This window comes from Elephantulus edwardii, unplaced genomic scaffold, assembly GCF_000299155.1.
Source record: "Elephantulus edwardii isolate Elephantulus edwardi_28Jun2011 unplaced genomic scaffold, EleEdw1.0 scaffold00006, whole genome shotgun sequence".
NCBI lineage: Eukaryota > Metazoa > Chordata > Mammalia > Macroscelidea > Macroscelididae > Elephantulus > Elephantulus edwardii.
The window spans coordinates 20,356,772-20,379,373 of record NW_006399756.1 but is presented as its reverse complement, the minus strand read 5'-3'; the positions used below and the strand labels follow the sequence as shown (position 1 = coordinate 20,379,373).

General features: G+C 42.4%; 1 protein-coding gene across 1 annotated transcript in view; it reads left to right on the top strand.

Annotated features, from left to right (window-relative positions):
* Positions 1-22,602, top strand: part of RBM20 (RNA binding motif protein 20) — a 234,933-nt gene that overhangs the window by 177,721 nt on the left and 34,610 nt on the right. The window contains exons 6-9 of the mRNA XM_006880169.1: positions 1,692-1,835; positions 3,978-4,109; positions 17,324-17,403; positions 20,187-20,850. Coding sequence (XP_006880231.1) covers positions 1,692-1,835; positions 3,978-4,109; positions 17,324-17,403; positions 20,187-20,850 — 1,020 coding nt within the window. The remainder of the gene's footprint in view (positions 1-1,691; positions 1,836-3,977; positions 4,110-17,323; positions 17,404-20,186; positions 20,851-22,602) is intronic.

Below are 22,602 nucleotides of genomic sequence, written 5' to 3'. Positions count from 1 at the left end.
TCCAATCGCCAGCAAAAAGTTGCAGTGTTTGCCTCAGACAGCCTTTTTTGTACATGGAATTTTTTTTTCTTTCTACCAAAATGAATCATACTATTCATGCTACTGGGCAACTGGGTTTGTTTGTGTTTTGTTAACTTAATCTTGAAAATTAGTCCATATGCGCATATTTACCTCTTTTTAATGGCAATTAAATGGCATTGGTTTGTATGCTGGAATCATCACTCATTCAAACATTTCCCTATTGTTGGACATTTGGAGTTTTTCTCAAATGTTCTGCTCCCTCATCAATTATTGCCATTTACAACCTTGGATATAAGTCTTAACCCACAAGGGCCTGTATTTCTCTAGACTCCATTTCCAAAACTGAGATGAGAAGATGATAGACTATGTATATTTTATATTTTATTAAGTGTTGTGGAAGTATGTTCTCAAAAGGATGTTAGTGGTTTAGTAGAAGAATTCTCAGCTGCTGTGCTGGGGACATGAGTTCGATTCCTGGCCAGAGCACCTAAGCGCAGCTGCCATCTGTCTGTCCATGGTGTGATGTTGAACAGATTTTGGCAAAGCTTCCAGATTAGAACAGACTAGGAAGAAAGACCTGGTGAACGACTTCCAAAAGTCAGCCAAGGAAACCCCTATGGATGACAGCAATCTAAGCCACGGCCAGTCAGGGGAGTGGCACGGGACTGCATGGCATTTGTTCGTTGTGAATGGAGTCATAATTGGTCAGAGTTTAAGCGGACAGCAACTCACAACAACATGTTCTCAGAGGCTGTCAATATGCACCCACTGACAAACAACATGTGAAAAAGAATCGTTTCTGGTCCTTTATAGGGCCCTGAATATTATTACTCCTCATTAAGAATGCTGTGAATCACCCTAAAGAGACCATAACTGCCACCCAAGCAGATATATGCACACCCATGTTTACAGCGGCTTTGCTCACAGTAGCAAAGAACTGGAAACAACCCAAGTGCCTGTCAACAAATGAATGGATAGAGAAGCTCTGGTATATTCACACTATGGAATACTATGCAGCATTAAAAAAACAAGGAACTCATGAAATATTATGCCAAATGGATGACCCTGGAGGACATTATGCTGAGTGAAATATCTCAGTCGCAAAAGGAGAAATATTGCATAGGGCCATTCTTGTAAAACTGGACTGACATCTGGGTTGAAGGAAGACAGAAAAGGAGGGGAGGAATGATGTATATATTGCATTGAAACAGATGAGGGAGAGAACTGTTTAAAAGGGACTTATGAATGAGTGTTCTTGTCATTACAGAAGTCTAGAGTGAAGGCTACATAGTGGAGTGGACTTGGAGGGGAGGGATTGCATAACAATGAAAGATTTTTTTCTTTTTCCTTTCAAGGAAAAGAGTGAATTGGGGGAAAGGCGGTGGCCAGGGAGAAAAGTGCAACAGTGAATGACTGGAAACCCTAAGTCTCTGTAAACTTTCATTAAAATTAATTTAAAAAAAAACTAACAAGAATGCTGTGAACCCTTTCTGTAAAGAGGTAGCCTCAATAGTGACTTTTAGTTTGAGTTCTCTTTTTTATGCGCTCATTTTATAAATGGCAGCTTTGCGGTGACTCACTGGGGCATGAGAACCACCAGGAGTATCTGAAATCGAGGCAAAGAGGGAAATGCCTGTTGGAGACGAGCCCCTGCTTTTTATTCCCTCTAGTTTGTGCAACGGAAAGAGGGCGCTGGCCGCGTGGTGCACATCTGCAATCTCCCGGAAGGAAGCTGCACGGAGAATGACGTCATTAACCTGGGGCTGCCCTTCGGGAAGGTCACTAATTACATCCTCATGAAGTCCACCAATCAGGTAGGTCTGGGCACTCGCATGTACCAGTGCTCGGACTAGACCACACAGTGGTGATGGGTAATTATCTCCTTCCTTTTTTTTTTGTTAAGGTAACATAAAGAGCCTTTGATGGTGATAGTGTTTTTCTCCCCTTTATCTTTTCTCCACTCTGAGGGCTACAGCCTTTTGTGATTGGCCCAGAGGTGAGAGGATGCCTTGGAATAAGCTTCTCATTAGAGAAGAAAATCTAATCCTCAGAATTGAAATCTGTGAACTTGACTCACTGAGTTACTAGACTCTTGTAAAGTCTTATCTTCTGAGCTTCTCATATTTAGAAGCCTAGGTTTGGAGACAGTGAAGAAGAAAGATAAAACAACACCCTCAAAAAAACCGCCAAATCAACAACTGATTGAAAGCAGGTATTTTTATTGCTGCTTGAGATTAGCCTGTAAGGTCCTTGGGTCCCAAAGTAGGAAAGTAAATGGGAGTTGGTGGCCACCTACTATGTCTTAAGGAACTATGAGCCCTTTCCCCATGAGGACTCACTATGTTTTCATTTGATAAGAAGCTGCAATGCAATCTCAAAGGCACTCAGTTCAAATCCACCATCACTGGAAGGTCAACTATGAGTCAGTTCTCACTCAATGCCATGCACCACCAACGAAGTCAAAAGGGAAGTCCATGGCAGTGAATGGGCAGAAATCAGGCTACCTTATTCTTTATTTTTAATCAGCATTGTTACTTTATATATTTATCAGAGGAGCAGGCATAGGAAAGGATTTTTCCTAACCAAAGCATGAACCTTGGAGATGCAGAGCCTCACCTGCTCATCGGTGGTCTTCCACCAACATCATGGGCATGGACCATACTATATACATTCGTCTCAGAAATTCTGTTTTGGTCAATATCCAGGATGCAACTTGTAATAGAAATGCAGTGAGACTCACTAGATTAACATTATTCCCATCTGATAGGTAAAAGCTAGAGACACTAAGATGTCTGCGTCAAGAAGAGGCGTGGAGGAAGCTTGTTGGAAGAACTGGGAATAAAGCCCAAGAGAATTTTGACTTCTGAGTCTTACTTCTACTGTGACAGTGTGAAGCAGGCAGTCTGAAATTCAAACATGAATGTACGGGAAGGAGAGAGAATGGGTTTGTTTAGATTGTTGTAAGAGATAATTCAGCTCAAAGAAAGGAGGGGGTAGGAGCTTCCAGTGAGGGCTTGATTGTCACACACCTCTCCACATAGAGAGAGCAGAATGAGTACATTGTCAGAATATACAGACCTAACAAACTAAGAAACTACTGGCACAGCAACAAATCCACCCCAGCAGCTACTGGGACAGATGACAGGCCCGTTAAAGCACTCTATTCGGGAGTAGACACAGACTGACTGGGGAAGGCCTTTTCTTTATACTTGTATTATTAAGCCAGTTAAATACAGAGGAAAGAGACTGTGAAAACATAATTGGACTTTTCCTCATTAACGCATATCGATGCAGCCTTTCCTGTAGACATGGACCCGGTGAGTCCCTGGATTTTGGAGGACTCAGCAAGAAGGGTTTATGTCTACTGCCATGGTTACTGCCAAACTGTGAGCTTTCCAAGGTTATCAAGGCCTAGAACTGGAGATTAATGAGCACATCCCCTCCCTGAGGGTCTTCCCTGGTGTGATATAGCCCAAGATGGGCATATATAATTAAGAAATTATGTCTAGTGACCATGAGAATGAGGAGAGGGGCTGTCTTAGGATGAGCTCTTTTGCTGAAGCTAATAAATGAGTCTCTTTGAACAGACGAGATCAAAGAGAGCTCTTCCTTGTACTGATTTTTTTTTTCTTTTATAGAGGTACAAAATATATATTCTAAAGTGCATTAATATTAAGTGGACAACATCATAAATTTTTAACGTGTGTGTACATCTGTAATTACCACCAGATCAAAATATAGGACATTTCCAGATACTCAGAAGGCTTTCTAGTGCTCCATCTGGTCAGTTCCCCACCTCCACCCCATTTGTAAGCACACATCTGTATTCTATGCTATCTATTAATTTTTACCTCTTCCTGACTAAACATAATAAATATGAAGTTCTACCTTGTACTGAAATTTTTGAAGCTTATTAAAGTCTAAAAGCCCATCGTGCATGCTTCTTGTTTATCTAGGCCTTTTTAGAGATGGCTTACACAGAAGCTGCCCAGGCCATGGTCCAGTATTACCAAGAAAAATCTGCTGTGATCAGTGGGGAGAAGTTGCTCATTCGGATGTCCAAGAGATACAAGGAGTTACAGCTGAAGGTAAAGCATTCTCAAGTTTGCTCAGTCATCCAGCGTGCGTTCGCTGAGGGTACCCTGCTTGTACGGTAATGAGCTGAGTGCTAGAAGGGAGGGAAGGTCCTGGCCAGATTCAGAGATGACTCACTGCCTTTAGAGAGCTCATGGAGGAAGGTAAACCATTGCAACAGGGCAAGGACAAGTGCCAGTGATGAAAGTGCACAGTGCAAAGGGATGACTGAGACAGGCTGACTAACCACCCTGGAGGCAGGCGAGGCTTTACAGAGAAAGTCATATCTGCACTGAGTCTTGAAGGATGAAGGAAGAGGGGGAGCTGGTTGCCTTTCATGGGAGTGTTCCACACATAAACCCCTGAATACAGCCTCTCTTGCTGCCCATACAAGTCTTCATTGATGTTTTCTTCCTCAGCCTCTACCCTTTCTACCTTTCTACCCTCAACCTCTTAGTCTTGCCTTTCTCCATGTTGTTGTTAGATGCTGTCAAGTGGGAACCAACTCATAGCTGACCATCCAGTGGGTTTTCAGACCCTGTGTAGTAGAGTGAGAGGAGATTACCCATCTTTATCCCTTAGAGCGGCTGGTGGATTCAAACAGCCTGCCTTTGGGTTTACAGTGCAACTCCCTACTCACTGGGTCACCAGAGTGCCCTGCTCTTTCTCCATAGCTGTGTTTTAATTCCCATCCAGGTAATTTTAAGTAGCACATAATTAAGTCAGCCTCTTTCAGACTAACCCATAATTTTCTTTTCAGGGATAGAAAAGTCATTCCAACTACCGTTTTTGTTTTGTTTCTGTCTTACGTTGCTCTACATTAATTTCTTTTTCTGAAGTATGCAGGAATGTTTCTTTTTGTGAACATAGACAGAAAAGTGACTATATATATATATATAATTTTAAAAGTGTTAATGGGTGAAATCCCATAAAATCATCACCAAAGTCAAGAGGTGGAATGCCAGCAGCGCCCAGCCGGCCTGAGAGCCACTCCACATGCTCAGTCCCTCCCTCCTCACTGGTCTCACTTTGAGAACAATCATTCCTAGGCTTTTTGTGATAATTCTACACTTGTGCCGTTTCCCCAAACACTGTAGTTTAATTGACCTGCTTTTGATCTTTAAATGAAAGAAATTTTATTGTCTTTGTTCTTTTGTACCTTGCTCTTCTCAATCAGCAGATTATCTGTTGTTGGATATGTCTGTTTATTTCCACTGCTAAATGAATTTTCATTGTTGTCATTGTTGTTGTTGAGTGCCATCAGTTGTAGGCAACTCACAGCGGCCCTATGAATGAAAGACCTGAACACTTGTATAATTTTCATCCTTTCTCCAGGATCATAGGGTTTACGGAGGCATACCATTTCAGAAGTGCATGCCACTCCTGCTTCTAAGCTTGTTTTAATTGGGGAGCTCCACCAAACACCGTCCATCATGGATAACCATTATCACATTTGGCACATCAGTGTCACAGTGTTCAGCATCACAGCAACCACGAGTTACCTCTGTACAGGAAGTAGACAGACCAGGGCTATATGACCTAGAAGAATGTTGACCAAAAAACAATTAAAAGCATGCCTGAGGTTCACGGATTAGAGTCATCCACCTTTGGCTTGGTAGCATCACTTTCTGTCCAATAGACCAACTGATCTCTCTCTATGCTGTTGTTGTTAAGTGCCGTCGAGTCATAGTCGACTCATAGCGACCCTATGAATGAAAGACCTGGACACTTGTATAACTTTCATCCTACATTTCTATATAATTTATCCATTCTGCTGTCGATGGAGAACGTGGGCTGTTCCCCTCTTTAGAATATTAATGACATTCTTGAAATGAACGTTCTTTAGAGTATTACTGTGATACAAATGTGCATCATTGTATACACTGATGATATATAAATAAGAGTGGAATTGGGGGGTCATAGAACATAATTATCAAATAACAGCAAGATCTTATAAAAATTTCTTGTTTCCAACATGGACTCCTACTAGTAAGTAGTATCTAGGAGCTCTGGTGGTGGTGTGCTTAAGCTCTAAGCTGCTAACTAGAAGGCTGATGGTTTGAACCTCCAAGCTCCTCTGCAGGAGAAAGATGTGGCAGTCTGCTTCTATAAAAATGTACGGCCTTGGAAGCCTTTTAAAGAAGTTCTCTGTCCTATAGAATACAGAATTAGCTCAATTCCAATGGGGTAAGGTTGTTGTATATGAGGAAACTGATGGCACCGTGCATAAGGAGTTGCTCTGCTTACTCAAAGGCCCCACTTCTTGTGGTTCGGATCCACCTCAGCGCCACATGAGAAGGGTGGGCAGTCATCTCCTGTATGATTCATAGTCTTTGGAACTGATGGTGAGGTCAGCTCAATTCTGATTTGAAAGCAATGTGAGAGAGAAATGGAATTGAAAACACTCTCTCTCTCTCTCTCTCTCTCACACACACACACAGAGAGAGAGAGAGAGAGAGAGAGAGAGAGAAAAGTATATGAGAGTTTCCAAAAGTCCACGTTCTTGCTACCGACTTTTGAATGTATTTGTTTTTTGGTCTGCGGAATGTGTAATGTTATGGTGTTATTTTGTATTTTCCTGATTATAAATTGAGGTTAGAGACTTTAAGATATTTATTGACTGTCCCATCTGAGTTTCTCTCGTGGGACATGTCTTTTCAAGTAATTTGCCCATGTTTTCCTTTTGGGTTCTATCTACTTATGGGTTTGTAGACATTCTTGTAACTGGATGCTTAGGCCATTAAGTACTTGGGTTTATAACCATTAGTGACATGCTTGTGTTTAAACTTCCCATCTTGGTTTGTGCTGTCTGCTGTCTCACCTAGCTGAGATTTTCCAGTTCACTGCAGTTCATTCCACTTTTCCTCAGAGCTCGTTTTGTTCAAGACGCACAGCCTTTAATTTAGCTTCAAGATTGAAATCAGAAACAAAGGCAGAGTAGTCCTTTCTAGCTAGCACTAGCATTCTGACAAGTCTGCATACGTGCATCTGTAGTGTGTCGACCAGTTGCCAGCGTCCTTATTCTGCTGTGCTTGCATTATTGCTTCTGAAGTTTCTTTGCCAACAGTTTTGCTTCAGGCAAAATCTAACCTTCCCCCAGCCCCTGACAAATGAAAGTCCTTTACACAGACAAGTAAAAGATCCCGCCCCATTCTGTACCCAGCCAAAGGTCTTGTTCTACTGAACTTTCCCCTGAGGGTTAGAATTGCATTTCTGCGATTGGTTCCCAGTAGAGCTTGGTCTGAAATGAGATGTGTCATACGTTTCTAATTAGGTTTAGCAGCAGTAATCAAGCTGCTTAAATTAAAGTTCCACAGCACGGGTAATACCCGACTGAGAGAGATACTTTGGGCTGGTGCAAAAACCATGGCTGAAAGAGGTCGGATGGTCACTGTTGGCCTTCAGTGGACATTTATTAAATGCCCACTGTGGGTGGAAACTGGGCTGGATGTCTTCGATGTGAAAATGGCAAGCTTTTGGAAGAGTTCAGAGTCAAGTGGGGAGGGAAATCATTTAAACATAAAACCATCCACAACCATGGGATCTATACCAGATGGGAGGTGTTGGTGCCGGTCTAGGCTCCACCCTTTACCGCTCTGATAAACTTCAGCAAGTTGCTTAACCTCTTAGGAACCTCAGTTTTTAGATTGGTAAAGATTTCTTGTTGTTCTTAGGTGCTGTTAAAAAGTTCTGATTCATAGCAACGGCATGGACAACAGAGCAAAACACTGCCTAGTTCGAACCATCTTCTCCTGTTTGAGCCCATGATTGTGGCCACTTTGCCAGTCCATCTCATGGTTGCCTCTTTTTTGTTGAGTTTTTACTTTACCATGTCCATCACGGATTGGATTGGGTTCCCTCAAAATATGTGCCAGCGTGGCCGGGCGGTGGGGTCTCAGCAATTTGGCAGTAATGTAATGATATTATCATTTCTCATGAAACCATTTGATGTTTTCAGCCCCAATCTGATGTAAAGGGATTAAGATTGGCTTTAACACCCTTAATCAAGTCACAAGCCTGATGTCATATTAGGGGAGTTTCCCTGGGGTGTAGCCTATTTTGCCTTTTCTCTTAGATGAGATAAGAAGAAAGAACAAGCAGAGAGAGCCTATCCCCAAGAAGAGCTGGGAGTGGAGTCTGTCCTTTAGACTCAGGAAGACTGAGGACAAAGACCTTCCTCCCGAACCAGCAGACAGAGAACATGTTCCCCTTGAGCTGTCCTCTGGAATTCAGCTTCTAGCATCTTGAACTATGAGAGAATAAGTTTTTAATTGTTAAAGCTATCCATTTGTGATATTTCTCTTAGAGTGGTGGTGGTGGTGTTGTGTACCATAGAGTCAGACCAACCCATCGCTGACCCTCCAGTGGGTTTTCAGAGGCAGTTAATCACACGAGAAGAGATTGCCTATTCTTCTCCCGTGGAGAAGCTAGTGGTCTCGAACCCCTTGCCTTTGGGATTACAGTGCAGCTTCTTGCCACTAGGCCACTAGAGTAGCACTGAATAATTTAGAAAATGTCTAAAGTACATGAGAAAAACTCCCGCCATCTTCACCTCTAAGGAGCACTGTATACATTTTCAAAACAGATCTTTATTTTCCTGGCAGTCCATAGCAATCAACATCTTCCCCAATACCATCATTAGAAGCATCCGTTTTCCAAAATTGTCTTTGTTTGCTAGTCAGATTTCACTTGCCTGTAAGGTGAGTGGAAATACCATGAGTTAGTCCTCAAAGGAAGGGCCTTGACCAGGTGAATACTGTGACTGTGGCAATGGCCTCGTGAAGTGTATCAGAGATTTTGATGATGGCAGAGGGATAGGACAGGGTTCAGATCTTTTGTTCGTAGAGTCTCTGTGAGTCATACTTGACTCAGTGTGGCCTAGAAACAGCAGTCCTCAAAGTGACACTTTTGCCATTAACCCTTTAAAGTGGTCCCAGATTTACTCAATGCCAGACTTCAGTTTGCTCTCTTGATTACTGTTTCCATAAATGTTAACTGTGGATTGGAGTAAAATGAAATCCTTGGCAACTTCGTTCTTCTCCGTGTATCCTTACTTGCTGATCAAGTTGTGATGATTGTTGTTTTCTTTATGTTGAGGTACAATTCATACTGATGTCTTTGATATTCATCACTGTTTCAAGTACACTTGTCATTCAGCAAGTAAGGTTGTACCATCTGCGTGTCTAGGTGGTTGATGAGTCTTCCTCCAATCCTGATGCTACATTTTCCTTCATATAGTCCAGCTTCCATATCATTAGCCTATTAGATGGTACAAGAATACAACTCTGACATACATTTTCCTTAGTTTCAAACCATTCAATATCCTCTCATTTTAGTCAAATGATTACTTTCTGGTCTATAGGTTCCACATAAACAAGTCTGGAATTCCCATTGTTCAGAATAGTATCTATGATTTGTTATGGTGAACCGCACAGGTGAATGTTGTCAATAAGACACAGGTAATTTGTTATCGTTCTGATGTTCCCTGTTTTTGCCAAAATCCATCAGGCACCAGCATATCCCATGTATCATGTTCTTTTCCGAGTCCAACTTGAATTCCTGTATGTTCCCTGTCAATGTGCTGCTGCCACTACATTTGGATTATCTTCAACAAAATTTTATTTGCCTTTTCTATTCATGATATTGTTTGAGAATTTCCACATTCTGTCGAATATGACTAGACCAGAGATCACCACAATTTGGATCAGAGGGTGAGAGAAAGATAGGAAGACTTACAACAAAATGGACTGGCATGATGCCTCCCAGTGGGCAAGGTTCAGAACTGTGCTTCATAGACTTGCTATGAGTCATAGACAGCTCAGTGACACCCAACAACCAAAAAACTCAACACTTGAAGTGAGTCCCTTGCAATGAGTGCAGCTATCTCTCCCTTCTAGTTAGTCAGACAGGTAACTAGATGTCTTCTAAATATCTTGCATAGACAAGTAAGTGCTTCCAATGTTGCCCTCATTTGTTGAAACATTTCCGTATTCTGTCCATTCCTGGCATTTTGCCAGTGACTTAACTGCTGCTTGAACTTTTCCTTACCATCAGCTATTGGCCATACACTATCTCTTACTGAGGTTCAATGTTGACCAGTTCTTTGTTGGTACAAGGACTCTGTGTATCCTTCCATCTTCTCATGATGCTTCCTGTGTCACTCAGTATTTTGCCCATCGACTTGCAGATAATCAATTCATGGTCTGTCTTGCAGTTAACATGTGGCCTTGTTCTGACTGCTGATGTTGAGCTTTGCCGTTGTCTCTTCCCAGACTGATGTTTGATTTGATTCCCTTTAGCAAGGCCCACATATAGAGGCATTGTAAAAGCTATTTTGCAACAAATAGGTCATTAGTTGCACGAAAGCCTACCAGGCCATCTCCAGCCTCATTGCTATCACCAAGGACATGCCCATCTTCCATATTGAAGTATGGTATATCATCATACTGTGATGACGCACATATGACTGTCATGCCGGAAGCCAGGCCAGCAGATTTGCAAGGTCAGTCAGTCATGGGGACATGTTTCAGAGGAGCTTCTAGAATATGACAGACTGTGAAGAAAGACCTGACGATATTTGCTTCTATAAATGGTGACTGGTAAAAACATTATGAATTGCCACAGAATGTATGGTAAAGACTTATCTGAAGTGAAAGCCTTTAGTTTAAGGCTTTTTATCCCTTCTCTGAGTATGTTGTCGTTTTTGGCGTCTGATAATCGTGCTGTCCTCTGAGATGTGCAGAGTAGATAATTACAGTAATTATAACAGTACAACAATAATAACAATGACATGTACATTTAGTTGAGTACAGTGGGTGCAGTAGTGTGCCAAACACTTTACATCCATTATCTGCTTTAATCCTGCCATTAATCCTGCCAGACAGGTTCTATTATCTCAGTTTTACAGATGAGGAAATTGAGGCTAATAGAAGCAGCTCAGCAGCTCACTCAAGACTGTCGTTCCTGGGAGAGTCACGATTCAGTCCTAGGACTGTTTTGGCTTCACACTCTGTCTTCATTTCTGTATTGTGTCATTCTGAACTTGTTATCCATGGTCCAAGGAGGGCGTTGGTGGTGTGGGCTGTAGGAACTTGTGCTGCCGACTCAGGAGCTGCACCCACCCCTCTGGCACTTTGAAGCCACTAGCTATTCTGAGAGAGAAAGAGGGACAAGTCTGCTCCCTTGTGCGTTCCAGCCTCAGAAACCCAGTGGAGGGTCATCTGTGAGTTGCCTCTGGTTTCAATGGCAATGCATTAAGCCACTGTCTAAATGAAAAGAAAGAAAAGTCATTCTCTTAGGATTTCTGAGCCATTAAGAAACAGAGGCTTTCCATTGCTTCTCAAGCTTGACTGTGGAGCCAAATCCTTTGGGGGTGGTGGGGGTTGGGTCTTGCTAAAATGCACGGCTAGGATTGTGATTCTGAATTTCCAAAGAGCTCCATGGTCACTGCTCTTGTTGGTTCTTCAACAGACTTAGCAGCCCAGAAAATGTTATTTTCTAACTTTTATTAAGGGTTTTCTTTTCTCTAAAGTGTTCCTTTGCCTCTCATTGTCATTGTGAAGGTCACGTGGGATAACATGGGATAGCATCACAAGCCATTCTTCTGCAAAATTATATAAGATGTAAATATAAATGCATAAGTTCAGAAGATACCACACAATTTGAATGGCAGTAGATGATGTGAGTTTAAAAGTGTAAACAAAGGGTAGATTACTGAACAGGGTTTTAAAGGACAAGGGGGAATGCGGCTGTCAGGCAAAAGGAACCAGGCCAGAAGCATTGTGGAGGCCAGAAGGCACAGTAAAGTAAAAAGTAGTCAGGGCTGCTTTGACAGGCCTGGGCTCTGTTGGATCCAGGACTCATCTGGAAGGTTTCAGCATCAGCCCAGGTCTCTCTCGAGGTATGTTAAACAGCTGTGAAACTGTCAGAGGGCACTGAGCTCTCTAGCAGAGCTTTCATGCCAGCCAAGCACTCCAAAGCTTTTATCATTGTGGCCTGCAATGCCCTGAGGCTAACGGTAGATGCCAGATGGGCCTCATTATTCCTCCTTTATAGGTGATGAAGGCCTTGATTCCCAGAAGGCCCAGCCGGGCCACTCTCCTCATGGGCTGAGATTCTTAAGGTGTGGTGTCCCCGTGGTGTGTATATCACTAGAACTTCAGCAGACTTGGAATTTCTCCCAAGTTCATGATCTCTTGTGGATTGTTGAGCTGTGAGCGCTAGCATGAATAGATGGAAGGATGCCAAGATTTAGGAAGTAGGGAGGAAAAATAGGGAGTTAAATGAAATAACTCAGAATTTTGAAGAGTAATGAATACGTAAAGATGCAATGTCCCATTCTCTCTCTTTTTGTCGCCCAGGCCATGTTTTCCAACTACCTGTTCTTCTTTCTTAATAATGTTTGTATACCAGTCACAGTAATTATTAATGCATTTTTATTAACATTCAATCAATTTGAGATGACAGAAGTTGGTTGTTTTAGGTGCCATCAAGTTGAAAAGACTCATAGACACCCTGTGAATGACAGAATGAACCCTGTCCCGTCCTGAACCATCTCCATCATGTCTGACGTATGTGAGCCCATTGCTGCAGTTCCAGTATCAGTTCATCTCATCACAGATTTTCCTTTCTTTCACTGACCCTCCACTTTTCTAAGCGTGGTATCTCTTTCCAAGGAATAGCCTCCCCTAGCAGCATGCCCAGAGTACGTGCCCGAAAGCGTTGCCATCCTTGCCCCGAAGGAACAAAACAACTGTTTGTTCTTTTGTCAGCCTATGGGACATTCAGCTCTCTCTTCTGGCAGCTCAGAGGCATTACCTCTTCTTCTGTCCTCCGTATTCTTTGGCCAGCTTTCAGACATATAGCAAAAATTGGTAGAAATCCTTCATTTCTTCATCTTTGGCTGGCTTGATTGGTGTGTTTATTTGATTAATAATTGTAGTAACAGGTTTTCCTTGAATATGTGTAGCTAGTGTGCTATGACTCAGAGTATTCTACTTCAGGATTGATCTTAAAATGTTTTTGGAGTTTTTATGTCCCCACTTTCCAGCATATTAGATCATGTGATTGGATTAAAAATGGCCAGTATCAGCCCATCTCAGCTCACAAAGACCTTTCTGCATCCTGTTTTGTTTTTGATATCTTCCAATTTTGCTAAATCCATACATAGTACATTCCACAATCCAAACATTAACAGATGGTTTCAGCTGTTTCTCCTTATATTGAATCTTGCCACATCAGCAAATGAAGGCCCTTCATTGCGTGAAAGCTTTACTCCATCTGCAGGTAGACTCTACTTTGAGGAGCTGCCGCTTCCCAAGTTGTATTGTTAATGCTTTTCTGGGGAAACACCTTCAGCACTATCTCCAGCAACAAGTAAGGAAACCTGAAGAAGAATTGATGCCTTTGAATTGTGGCATTGGCAAAGAATCCTGAACTCACCATAAACTACCAAAAACGCTAAATTTATCATAGAGACATTACGACCAGTGTGTTCCCTAGAGACAAAGATGATGAAACTTTGTCTCCCTTTCTTTAGGCGTATTCTCGGTAGACACCAGTCCTTGAAAAGAGACATCATTCTGGAAAAGGTTCAGTGATACAGGTTGACAAAGTTACTGAGATCCACACTGAATTCAGTCATATCTAGAGGAGAGATTATTTTGTTGGGTTTTTTTGTTTGTTTGTTTGCTATACTCCAAGACAGTGACATTAACTCTGACTGGATAGATGGCCGGACAGGGGCTGGGACAGAGGGAAGCATCTTCAGTTGCAGCTTTCTTCACAGTCCAGGCCAGTAACTTTATCTTCTTTACTTGCTTGTTCTGCTTGAGGTAGTAGTTGACTTCAAGGCCTAGGTGGCTGGATTAATTGTAGGAGACACATTCCTACACTTATAGAAGACCATGTCTGTAGCTATTTTCACATGCAAGAAGCCATTTGTCAAAGCAGTAAGTGCCCTGTGAGAATGGATGTCCTTACCAATTCCTGAGCCTTTTCTTGGCTAGGGCATTTATTGATTTCTTGGTGTTCTACCTTTTTATAGGGACAGGGACCACCAGCTTATCTTCTCTGTGGCCATGTGTATATTGGCATCTTGAGAACCTAGACAAGAGAGCTCTCCTGCCTTAAGCATTTTGTATTTCTTTCCTGTAGCCTAGACCTGACCTCTTACCCTACAGCCGTAACTAGCTCCTTTCATCTTTCCCTTGCTCCATGGTTTTTCCAGCCCAGCCCTCAATCTTAACATGAAAACAGGCAAGTAGCACACCACTCAGAGAAGTCTAGTGCCAGCAAGTTCATCTCACAGCTCTGAACCTAGTCTTCCTACTTGTGCAGTGAGATACCAAATGCTAGCATAGCACTAAGAATTGATGAGGGTTTTTATAAAGCTTATAATGCGGAGGGGAAAAAAAAATAAACGATGAAACAAGGCAATTGAGTTTGCTGGTCTCTTTTTTGTATGATTTTTAGCTCTTCTCTATATTTCTTTCTCTGTCCAGGACCTCTTACTGAATCCTTTCACACTGCTTAGCTATGAAAACCAGGGACCATCTAGTTTTCTAGTGTCAAAGTAGTAGAGCCTGGAGTTCACTTGGTTTTTAGTCCTTTGAAATATGTATTGTTTTTAATTTTCTTCACTTTTCTTTGCTCTGGACAGGAAGTGACTAATAGTTGCTCCTTAGGTGGCTGCTTACAAGTTTTTTTGTTGGTTTTTTAAAATTTTTTTTTATTTTATTGTGTGCGTGTACCATCAAATCAGATCTGACTGATACAGGAGGAGATTGTTCCTCCTTCTCCAGCAGAGCATCTGGTGGATTTGAACCGCACACTTCTGGGATTACAGTATAGCTTCTTGCCACTAGGACATCAGAGCTCTCCTGCTAACAAGTTTTTAAGGTCCCAGTCCCTACTCAACAAAGTAGGATATAGAACTATTCTTTGTCAAATATATTTATACATACACACACACACACAGATGGGTATAATCCCATTTGTTCTACCATTCCTTTGCAGTTTGCATATCTATTTATGTGTCCACTCATAGATTATTTTATTACAGTATTGTAATAAAAAACTGTAATACAGTTATTGCAGTATTGTATTTGTGATAGTATTTGCCTTTATTGCCTTTTACTCTTATGTACCTCCTGGAGACCGTAGGCCTTAGTAATCTTTTCTCTGAAGCTGAATTCACTCCTGTAGCTCAACTTTAAGACAAATGATGGACAGACCATAAAGTGAACAATAACCCTCATTAGAAAAACTGACTGCTTAAGATCAAAAGGGCAGCATTTGCCCATGAATAAATCCCATAAAGTAGGAAGGGATAGAAAAGGAAGACTAAGGGAAATGGTAATCACAGGAAGGAAGAGGGATGAGTGCTGCAACTTGGTTGGAATTGCCATCAAAGTTGTGAAACAAAATGTGTGTATGAACTGTTGGATGGAAAACCAATTTGCTTTACAAATGTTCATCTAGATCACATTTTTTTAATTAAATTTTATTAGTTTTAATGAACATTTACAGAGATTTTGGGTTTTCATTCATTCATTGTTGCACTGTTTTCTCCACCCTCATCCCCAGTTCGTTCTTCTTTCCCCCCCATGTCTGTTTTAATTGTCCAATTGCCACAGTGCTTGTCAAAGCCAGTTCTGATTAATCTCCTTTGTCAGTGTGTCCCTTGCCATTCCCTATCACTCCTCCCTGAGAGAGACTTCACCCTGATTCATAAGGAAAAGGGGATGGCGTATTCTCTTAGCTACTTCCTGCTGAAAAGGGACGCTGTGGGTTTCAGGGTGAATGTCTTCTCTCACTACTCTAAAGGGCCCCCTTGGCAGCAGGAAACACATAGACTGTTATGGAGATTGATTTTGGAATTTAGATGCACTGTTATCAATTGTGCTTAGCGGAACATGTTTATATCCTTGAAGATGTATCATGGAAGTGTTGCAGCCTAGAAGATACAGATTTAACTAATAAGTTAAAAGTGCATGAGTCAAAAATTGAAAAGCAATAATATTCTGAGTAGAGGTTCTAATAATGGCACAAATCAAGTTACAGAGGTAAGGTGGTTCCATTGCCATCCTTACTCTAACTTAATTCTTTTTTTTTAATTTAAATTTGTTATTAATTTCAGTGAAAATTGAAAAGGTAATACAACAACTTCCAACCAAGAAAAGCCCTGGAATAGATCACATATTTTTAATGGCTGTTGATTAAATTTCTTAATATAATTATAACTGTTACTGGTTTTGATGAGGTGTTTTAGTCCTAACTGCTTTTTTTTTTTTAATAAGTAGACAGAGGTAAAGCAGGAGATGAGCACTAACTGCTTTTTTAAGATATAATTAATGTACCATAAAATTCACCCTGCTGATACATTCTTATTAACTGGATCGTTTCAGCCTGGTCTTTCGGAAATAATCTTGGCCTTTCTTTTGTACTTGGGAGTTTTTTATTTAAAATCGTTCCTTGTATTTCATTATTTTGTTATTGCTTGTCCATTCTGACTTTGATTGGGATGTAGGGGCTGTGATTGATTGGTCCTGTCTCAGCACAGTCACCATGTAGTGTGACCTTTGACATGAACAGAGCCTTCGGGTACTTTTCATTCTCAGCTGGGAACCAGAGCTTATAGTGTCTGTACTCCCTTCATGACAGATCTTCTTTGAGCATCAAGTGACTTCAGTGGATTAAATACCTGAAAGTAAGGTGTTGAAGGAGGCACGAGACACAGAAAAGCTCCTGGAGTTCAAGGGTCTGTTGTTGGGTTCTGATTCATTCTGTGACCTTACCATGATGCTTGGAAAGGTGGAGGAAGAGAGAGGAAGAAAGGAAGATTCTCAACAAAATGAATTCACAAAGCAGGAGGGACAATATAATTGAACATGGCTGAGATTCCGAGAATAGTGCAGGCGAGAGTGAGGTTCAGATTGTTTTTCACAGGGTCCCTATGAGTCTTAGGCAACTCAACAGCACCTAACAGCAGCAGTAATAACCTTGAACATGTCCCAGAACTCAGGACAAGTGAGGAGTCAGTATACCTAGGACCTAATATTGCACCCTGAAGTTATACAAGACCTCAATGTCTTTGGGCCTCAGTTTCCAAGTATATGCTGTGTGGATTTTACATTCTGTGATCTTTAAGCCTCCTTCATTCCTTCATTCTCCCCATCTTCTTCACTTTCTTCTGTCTTCTGATGATTATCTCTTTGACTTTGTTTAGAAACCAGGGAAAGCCGTGGCTGCCATCATCCAGGACATCCATTCCCAGAGGGAGAGGGACATGTTCCGGGAAGTAGACAGGTGAGGCTTCTCCTTAGCCCTCAGGGAACATTCTGGGCACTTGGAAGAGTCTCCTTTTTGAGGGCATTCGAGTCGTGTCCTAACCTGTCCTGTCTATCTACCTTTCTCCATCGTCCAGCTCAGAAATTTGACTCAGGTTAAACTTTAGGGAGGTGCACGATGCTGAACTTCTTTCTTGGTTGTTTCTTCCTCTCTAGAAAGAAATACAAGAGGTGCCCTGATTAAGGGAAGTCTACACTTACTCCAAACAGCCTGAAAATATGTATGAGAAAGTGAACATGTGTATGTGTACATCAACACGGGTGTGTGAGTGTGTGTGCTCTGCCTCGAGCCACCTCTTGACTTTTCATATAAATGTAGGAACAGGAATGTCAACGGTCCAAAAAAAGCAGTTACTTGGCTGGCCGTTTAATCTGAAAATTGAATACATTCAGTGTTCTAGCCACTTTCTTCCAACGTAACCTGTGTCCATGCCAAGCCGGGGCCGCAAGCTCCCCCCCCCCCCCCGCACTCCTTTACAAACATGGTTCCTGTGGAGACTCAAGGTGAAAACCATGGGCATGGGCACCTGGCAGCGTTCTTTGGTCCTCCCCAGCACAGAGAGCACAGCCCATGATGTGTCCTTCATTCTGGTCTGTGTGGGCAGAGCCTCATGAAACACACTGCAGTGGCCCCAGTCAAGGAGTGCTATGTGGCTCCTTATTTTGGGGCCAAATGAAAACTGCCTGTCCTTTTAGAATAGCAGGAATATGGCTCAGTTTTTAAAATGACCCTTCACAATGTGTGTCTCTAAATATCTTTTTATACATCTAGTTTGGTTTTTAAAATGTCTTTTTATTTTATATTTATGTGCATGCAACCTTCATATATGTTGTATTTCATTCCTATATATTGTTCTAAATATCTTTGTATGCAGTTTTTGAGGTTGGGATTTCCATTTGTTTCTCTGGAGTTAAGACATACATAAAACCATACTGTCCAGCTGCAGGCCTGCGGTCAAGTGGGCTGGGACTGGGAGGTCTTGCTTGGAACTTTGGCAGATCGGAGGCCTTTTCTGGGTTTCTGTTTCTTCACTTGAGACACCAGCAGATCAGACTTCTAAGGTCTCTTCCAATCCTAAAATGTGTTTTTAATTATTTGTGTTTGGAACCTCTGAGCCTGCTGCACCGTCTCCTTTTTCATGCCCTGGATGTGAACAGATTGAGAGATCAGTGGTCCAAAGAACACCTTGATCAACTCAAGTGTCGAAACCAAGAGGCCATCTGGTTGAGCCTCAGAGTTAGGAGGCCTTACCCACCAGGCTAGACCAGGGCACACCGCACCCCACTGTCTCACCTCATATACCCTCAGAGGACAGTTCTGCTTCCTGAGTGTTGCTCCCTTTCAAGAAGAAAAGAGACGGTCAAGCTAATGATTTCTCCCATTTCCAGTGAGGGGCAAGAGTAAAGGAGCGTCCCTCCTCATAGAAGCCAACCCAAGCCAAGGCAAGTTGTCATCAAACTGATTCTGACTCATGGAATCTCCATGTGTGTCAAAGTAGAATTGTGCTTCACATGTTTCTCAATGACTGATTTTTCAGCAGCAGAACAACAGGCTTTTTTTTCTGAAGTACCTTTGGGTAGACTTGAACCTGTAACCTTTCAATTGGCAGTCAATCACATTAACCATTTACATCACAGAGGGGGTCCTCAGAAACTTCATCCACTCCCATCAAGTCGGTTCCAAACCATAGCAACCCTCCTTCAGGTTTCTATGGCTGTAATTTTTTTTAAATTTTTTTTTTGGCTGTAAATTTTTGTGGGAAAAGACTGTTCATCTTTCTTTCATGAAGCAGCTGGTGGAGTCACACTACCAACCTCTTGATTCTCACCCTGATATATTATGTGCATCGCCACTAGAAACCTCATAGGAAAGAGGAAAAGACTTTGTCCGTGTCCCTCTGGTGGCTCTGTACAGCTGTGAAAGATAGGTATGTGACTGGAGTGTTAAATGTATAGTGCCCTGAGAAAGAGCCGACTCACCATGGTGGTGGCTCAGTCTGACATCTACCCACTTCTAAAGGGGAACTGTCAATAATGACAATAGCAGCAAATAAATAGCTGCTAGGTCAAACAAGCCACTTCTACCAATATGGGTCAGATATTTATTGCTAACTCACAGACTTTCCTTATAGTTGTGGGGCTTATTAGGGAAATAGGTTGGAGAGTAGAGGAAGCAAAGAATATCTCACATTGCAAGTTCAGGTTTAGTCCAGCAGTCTCAAGTCAGATTAATAGCAAAACGCAATTTCTCAATTAGTGTAAGTCCAGATTCAGTTCAGCAGCACAAAAACAAGAAGCTTCTGGTTTCCTTAATCATCCAGCAAACATTGTCTCATAGCAGTTTAGCAGTCAGTTTTTCCTTCAGTGATCCAGCAAGCAAAACTTTTAACTGTGGCCTTTATTCAGGGTTCCTCTACTTACATCTTGCCACAGTCTCCTTACAGCAGTCCCACAGTTTCTCCTCTCTGCCACACCATCACCAGGGTCTCACACTGCAGTGTGGAAAGCACTCCCTCTTATGTTAGTCCTACAGTTGTTGTTGATTTGCAAGACCATGTGTCTGCAGTTATGGTAGCTGGAGACTTGTGGGGCTAATGTAATGGCCAAAAAAGCCAACTTTTAAACTAACATCACATATCCCTATCATGAGACTCTATCTGTGTGTGTGTGTGTGTGTGTGTGTGTGTGTGTGTTGAATGGTGTGTGCTCATGAACTAAAGCTGACTCCTTGCTCCTCCACAGATATGGCCCAGAAAGGCCACGGTCGCGCAGTCCTGTGAGTCGCTCACTATCACCCAGGTCCCACACCCCAAGTTTCACCTCCTGCAGCTCTTCACACAGTCCTCCGGGCCCCTCCCGGGCTGACTGGGGCAATGGCAGGGACTCGTGGGAGCACTCTCCCTATGGCAGGAGGGAGGAAGAGCGAGACCCTGCGTCCTGGAGGGAGAATGGGGAGGACAAGAGGGACCGGACCGACATGTGGGTCCATGATCGCAAACACTATCCCCGGCAGCTGGACAAAGCTGAGCTGGATGAGCGGCTCGAGGGAGGAAGGGGCCACCGAGAAAAGTACCCAAGGTCTGGGTCTCCCAATCCACTCCACCCTGTGTCCGGCTACAAAGGCCGGGAAGACGGCTACTATAGGAAGGAGCCCAAAGCCAAGCTTGACAAGTACCTGAAGCAGGATGCTGCTGGCCGGTCCAGGAGGAAGGACGAGGCCCGACTGCGGGAGAGCAGGCACCCTCACCCCGAGGACTTAAGCAAGGAGGATGGGCCAGAGCCCAGGGCCACCAGGTCCCCTGAGAGAACCAAGGCCAAGCAGAGTGAGAAAAATAAAACCAAGAGACCCTGCCAAGACCAAGAAGGAGCTGATGATAGAAGAGAAACCAAAATGGCAGAGAATGAGGTAATGATCCAACCTCTTCCATAAGTAAGATAGTATCTCCCTCTTTCTCTCTCTTTCACTCTCTCCCTCCTCTCTCTCTCCTCTTTCTCTCTCTCTCTCCCCTCTTTCTTTTTCTCCCCCCATCTCTCTTTCATCTCTGTCTCTACCTCTCTGTCTCTCTCCCTCTGTTGTTGTCAAGTCAGAGTCAATTTACAGCTGACCCTCCAGCAGGTTTTCAGAGCCTGTAAATCCCATGAGAGGAGATTGCCCACAGAGCACTGTTCACCTTTGGGTTGAAGTGCAACTCCATACTTATTAGGCCACTAGAGCTCCCTACATAAAGTAAAGGAAGACCCAAAGGAAAGAAATTAATCAAGTAAATAAACAAATGGAAAGCGCATTGTCAGCAAGTCAATTTTGACCCATCGTGACCCTATCGGAGCTATAGAACTACTCTGTAGGGTTCCAAGGTTGTAATTTTTACAGAAATGTATCACTAGCCCTTTTCTCCTGTGCAACCACTGGTAGGCTTGAACAGCTGACCTTTTGGTTAATGGCTGAGCGCTTAAGCTTTACACCACCAGGGCCCTTTGAAATTCATATGCTGTTGAGTGCAGTTGAGTTGATTTTAACTCATAGCAATCCTATAGGATAGAGTAGAACTAACCACCTCACAGCATTTGCAAGGTTAAATCTTTACAGAAGCCAACTGCCACATCTCTCTCCCACCAAGGCTGTGGTAGGTTTAAACTATTGGCCTTTGGGTTATTGGCTTAGCGTTCTAACCACTGTTCCATCAGGGCACCACTAAGGAGAATAATATTTATAACAAGATGAGAGTGGTGTTGTATACTTTTGAGTCAGAATCAACCCATAGCTGAATCTCCAGTGGGTTTTCAGAAGCAGTAAATCGCATGGGAGGGCTTTGTCCATCTTTCTCCCCTGGAGCAGCTGATGGATTCAAACTGTATACCTTTGCATTAGCAGCACAATTCCTTACTAGAAGCTACCAGAGCTCCCTAATATGAGAATGACAGATACTTATTGAATGTTTACTGTTCACCAGGTTCCATGCTAAATAAAACAACAACAAAAAAAAACCAGGAAGTTGGTTCCAACACATAGAGAGCCCGCATCAGTCTCCAAGGCTGTAAATATTTTTGGAGGAAAACTGCCCACTTTTCTCCCAAGTAGTGGCTTGTGGATTTGCAACCAATAATAAGTTTGGTGGGTGGAGAGAGGGGATGAAGGAATTAGGAAATATCCAGAAGGGGTCTGAAAAGCCAAGGTAATTCTGGGCATAGATCAATGGTGACTAATTTTATAATAATGTATGAGAATGATCATATGAAACACAATGTGAATGGAAGAAAAATTAAGTAATTGAAGAAACCATTTAAAAACCCCAAAACACTAGGAAGCTAGCTTTTTTAAATACTCTGTAATAGGTTGAAACTAATATTTTTTAAATAATTTTTTTAAAGGAAGATGTTTACTCTTAGTCTATAGTAAGACGATTGAGAGACACATCCTTATCAGGTTAGCAGCTCCATACCTTCCCCACTATCCCACAAACCTTCTTACTATGCACAACTATATTCAAGTCATTTAATTCTCATGGTGTTATTACAGATGAGGAAACTGAGCCACAGGGAATCTGTTATTTGTTCAGGGATTCATGGTCAGAAAATGGAAGAGCTGTGATTACACCCAATCTAGATGTTCCCAGATTCCACTGTTCTCTGTTGGCTTTCCTAGACGTCAGGGGGAGAC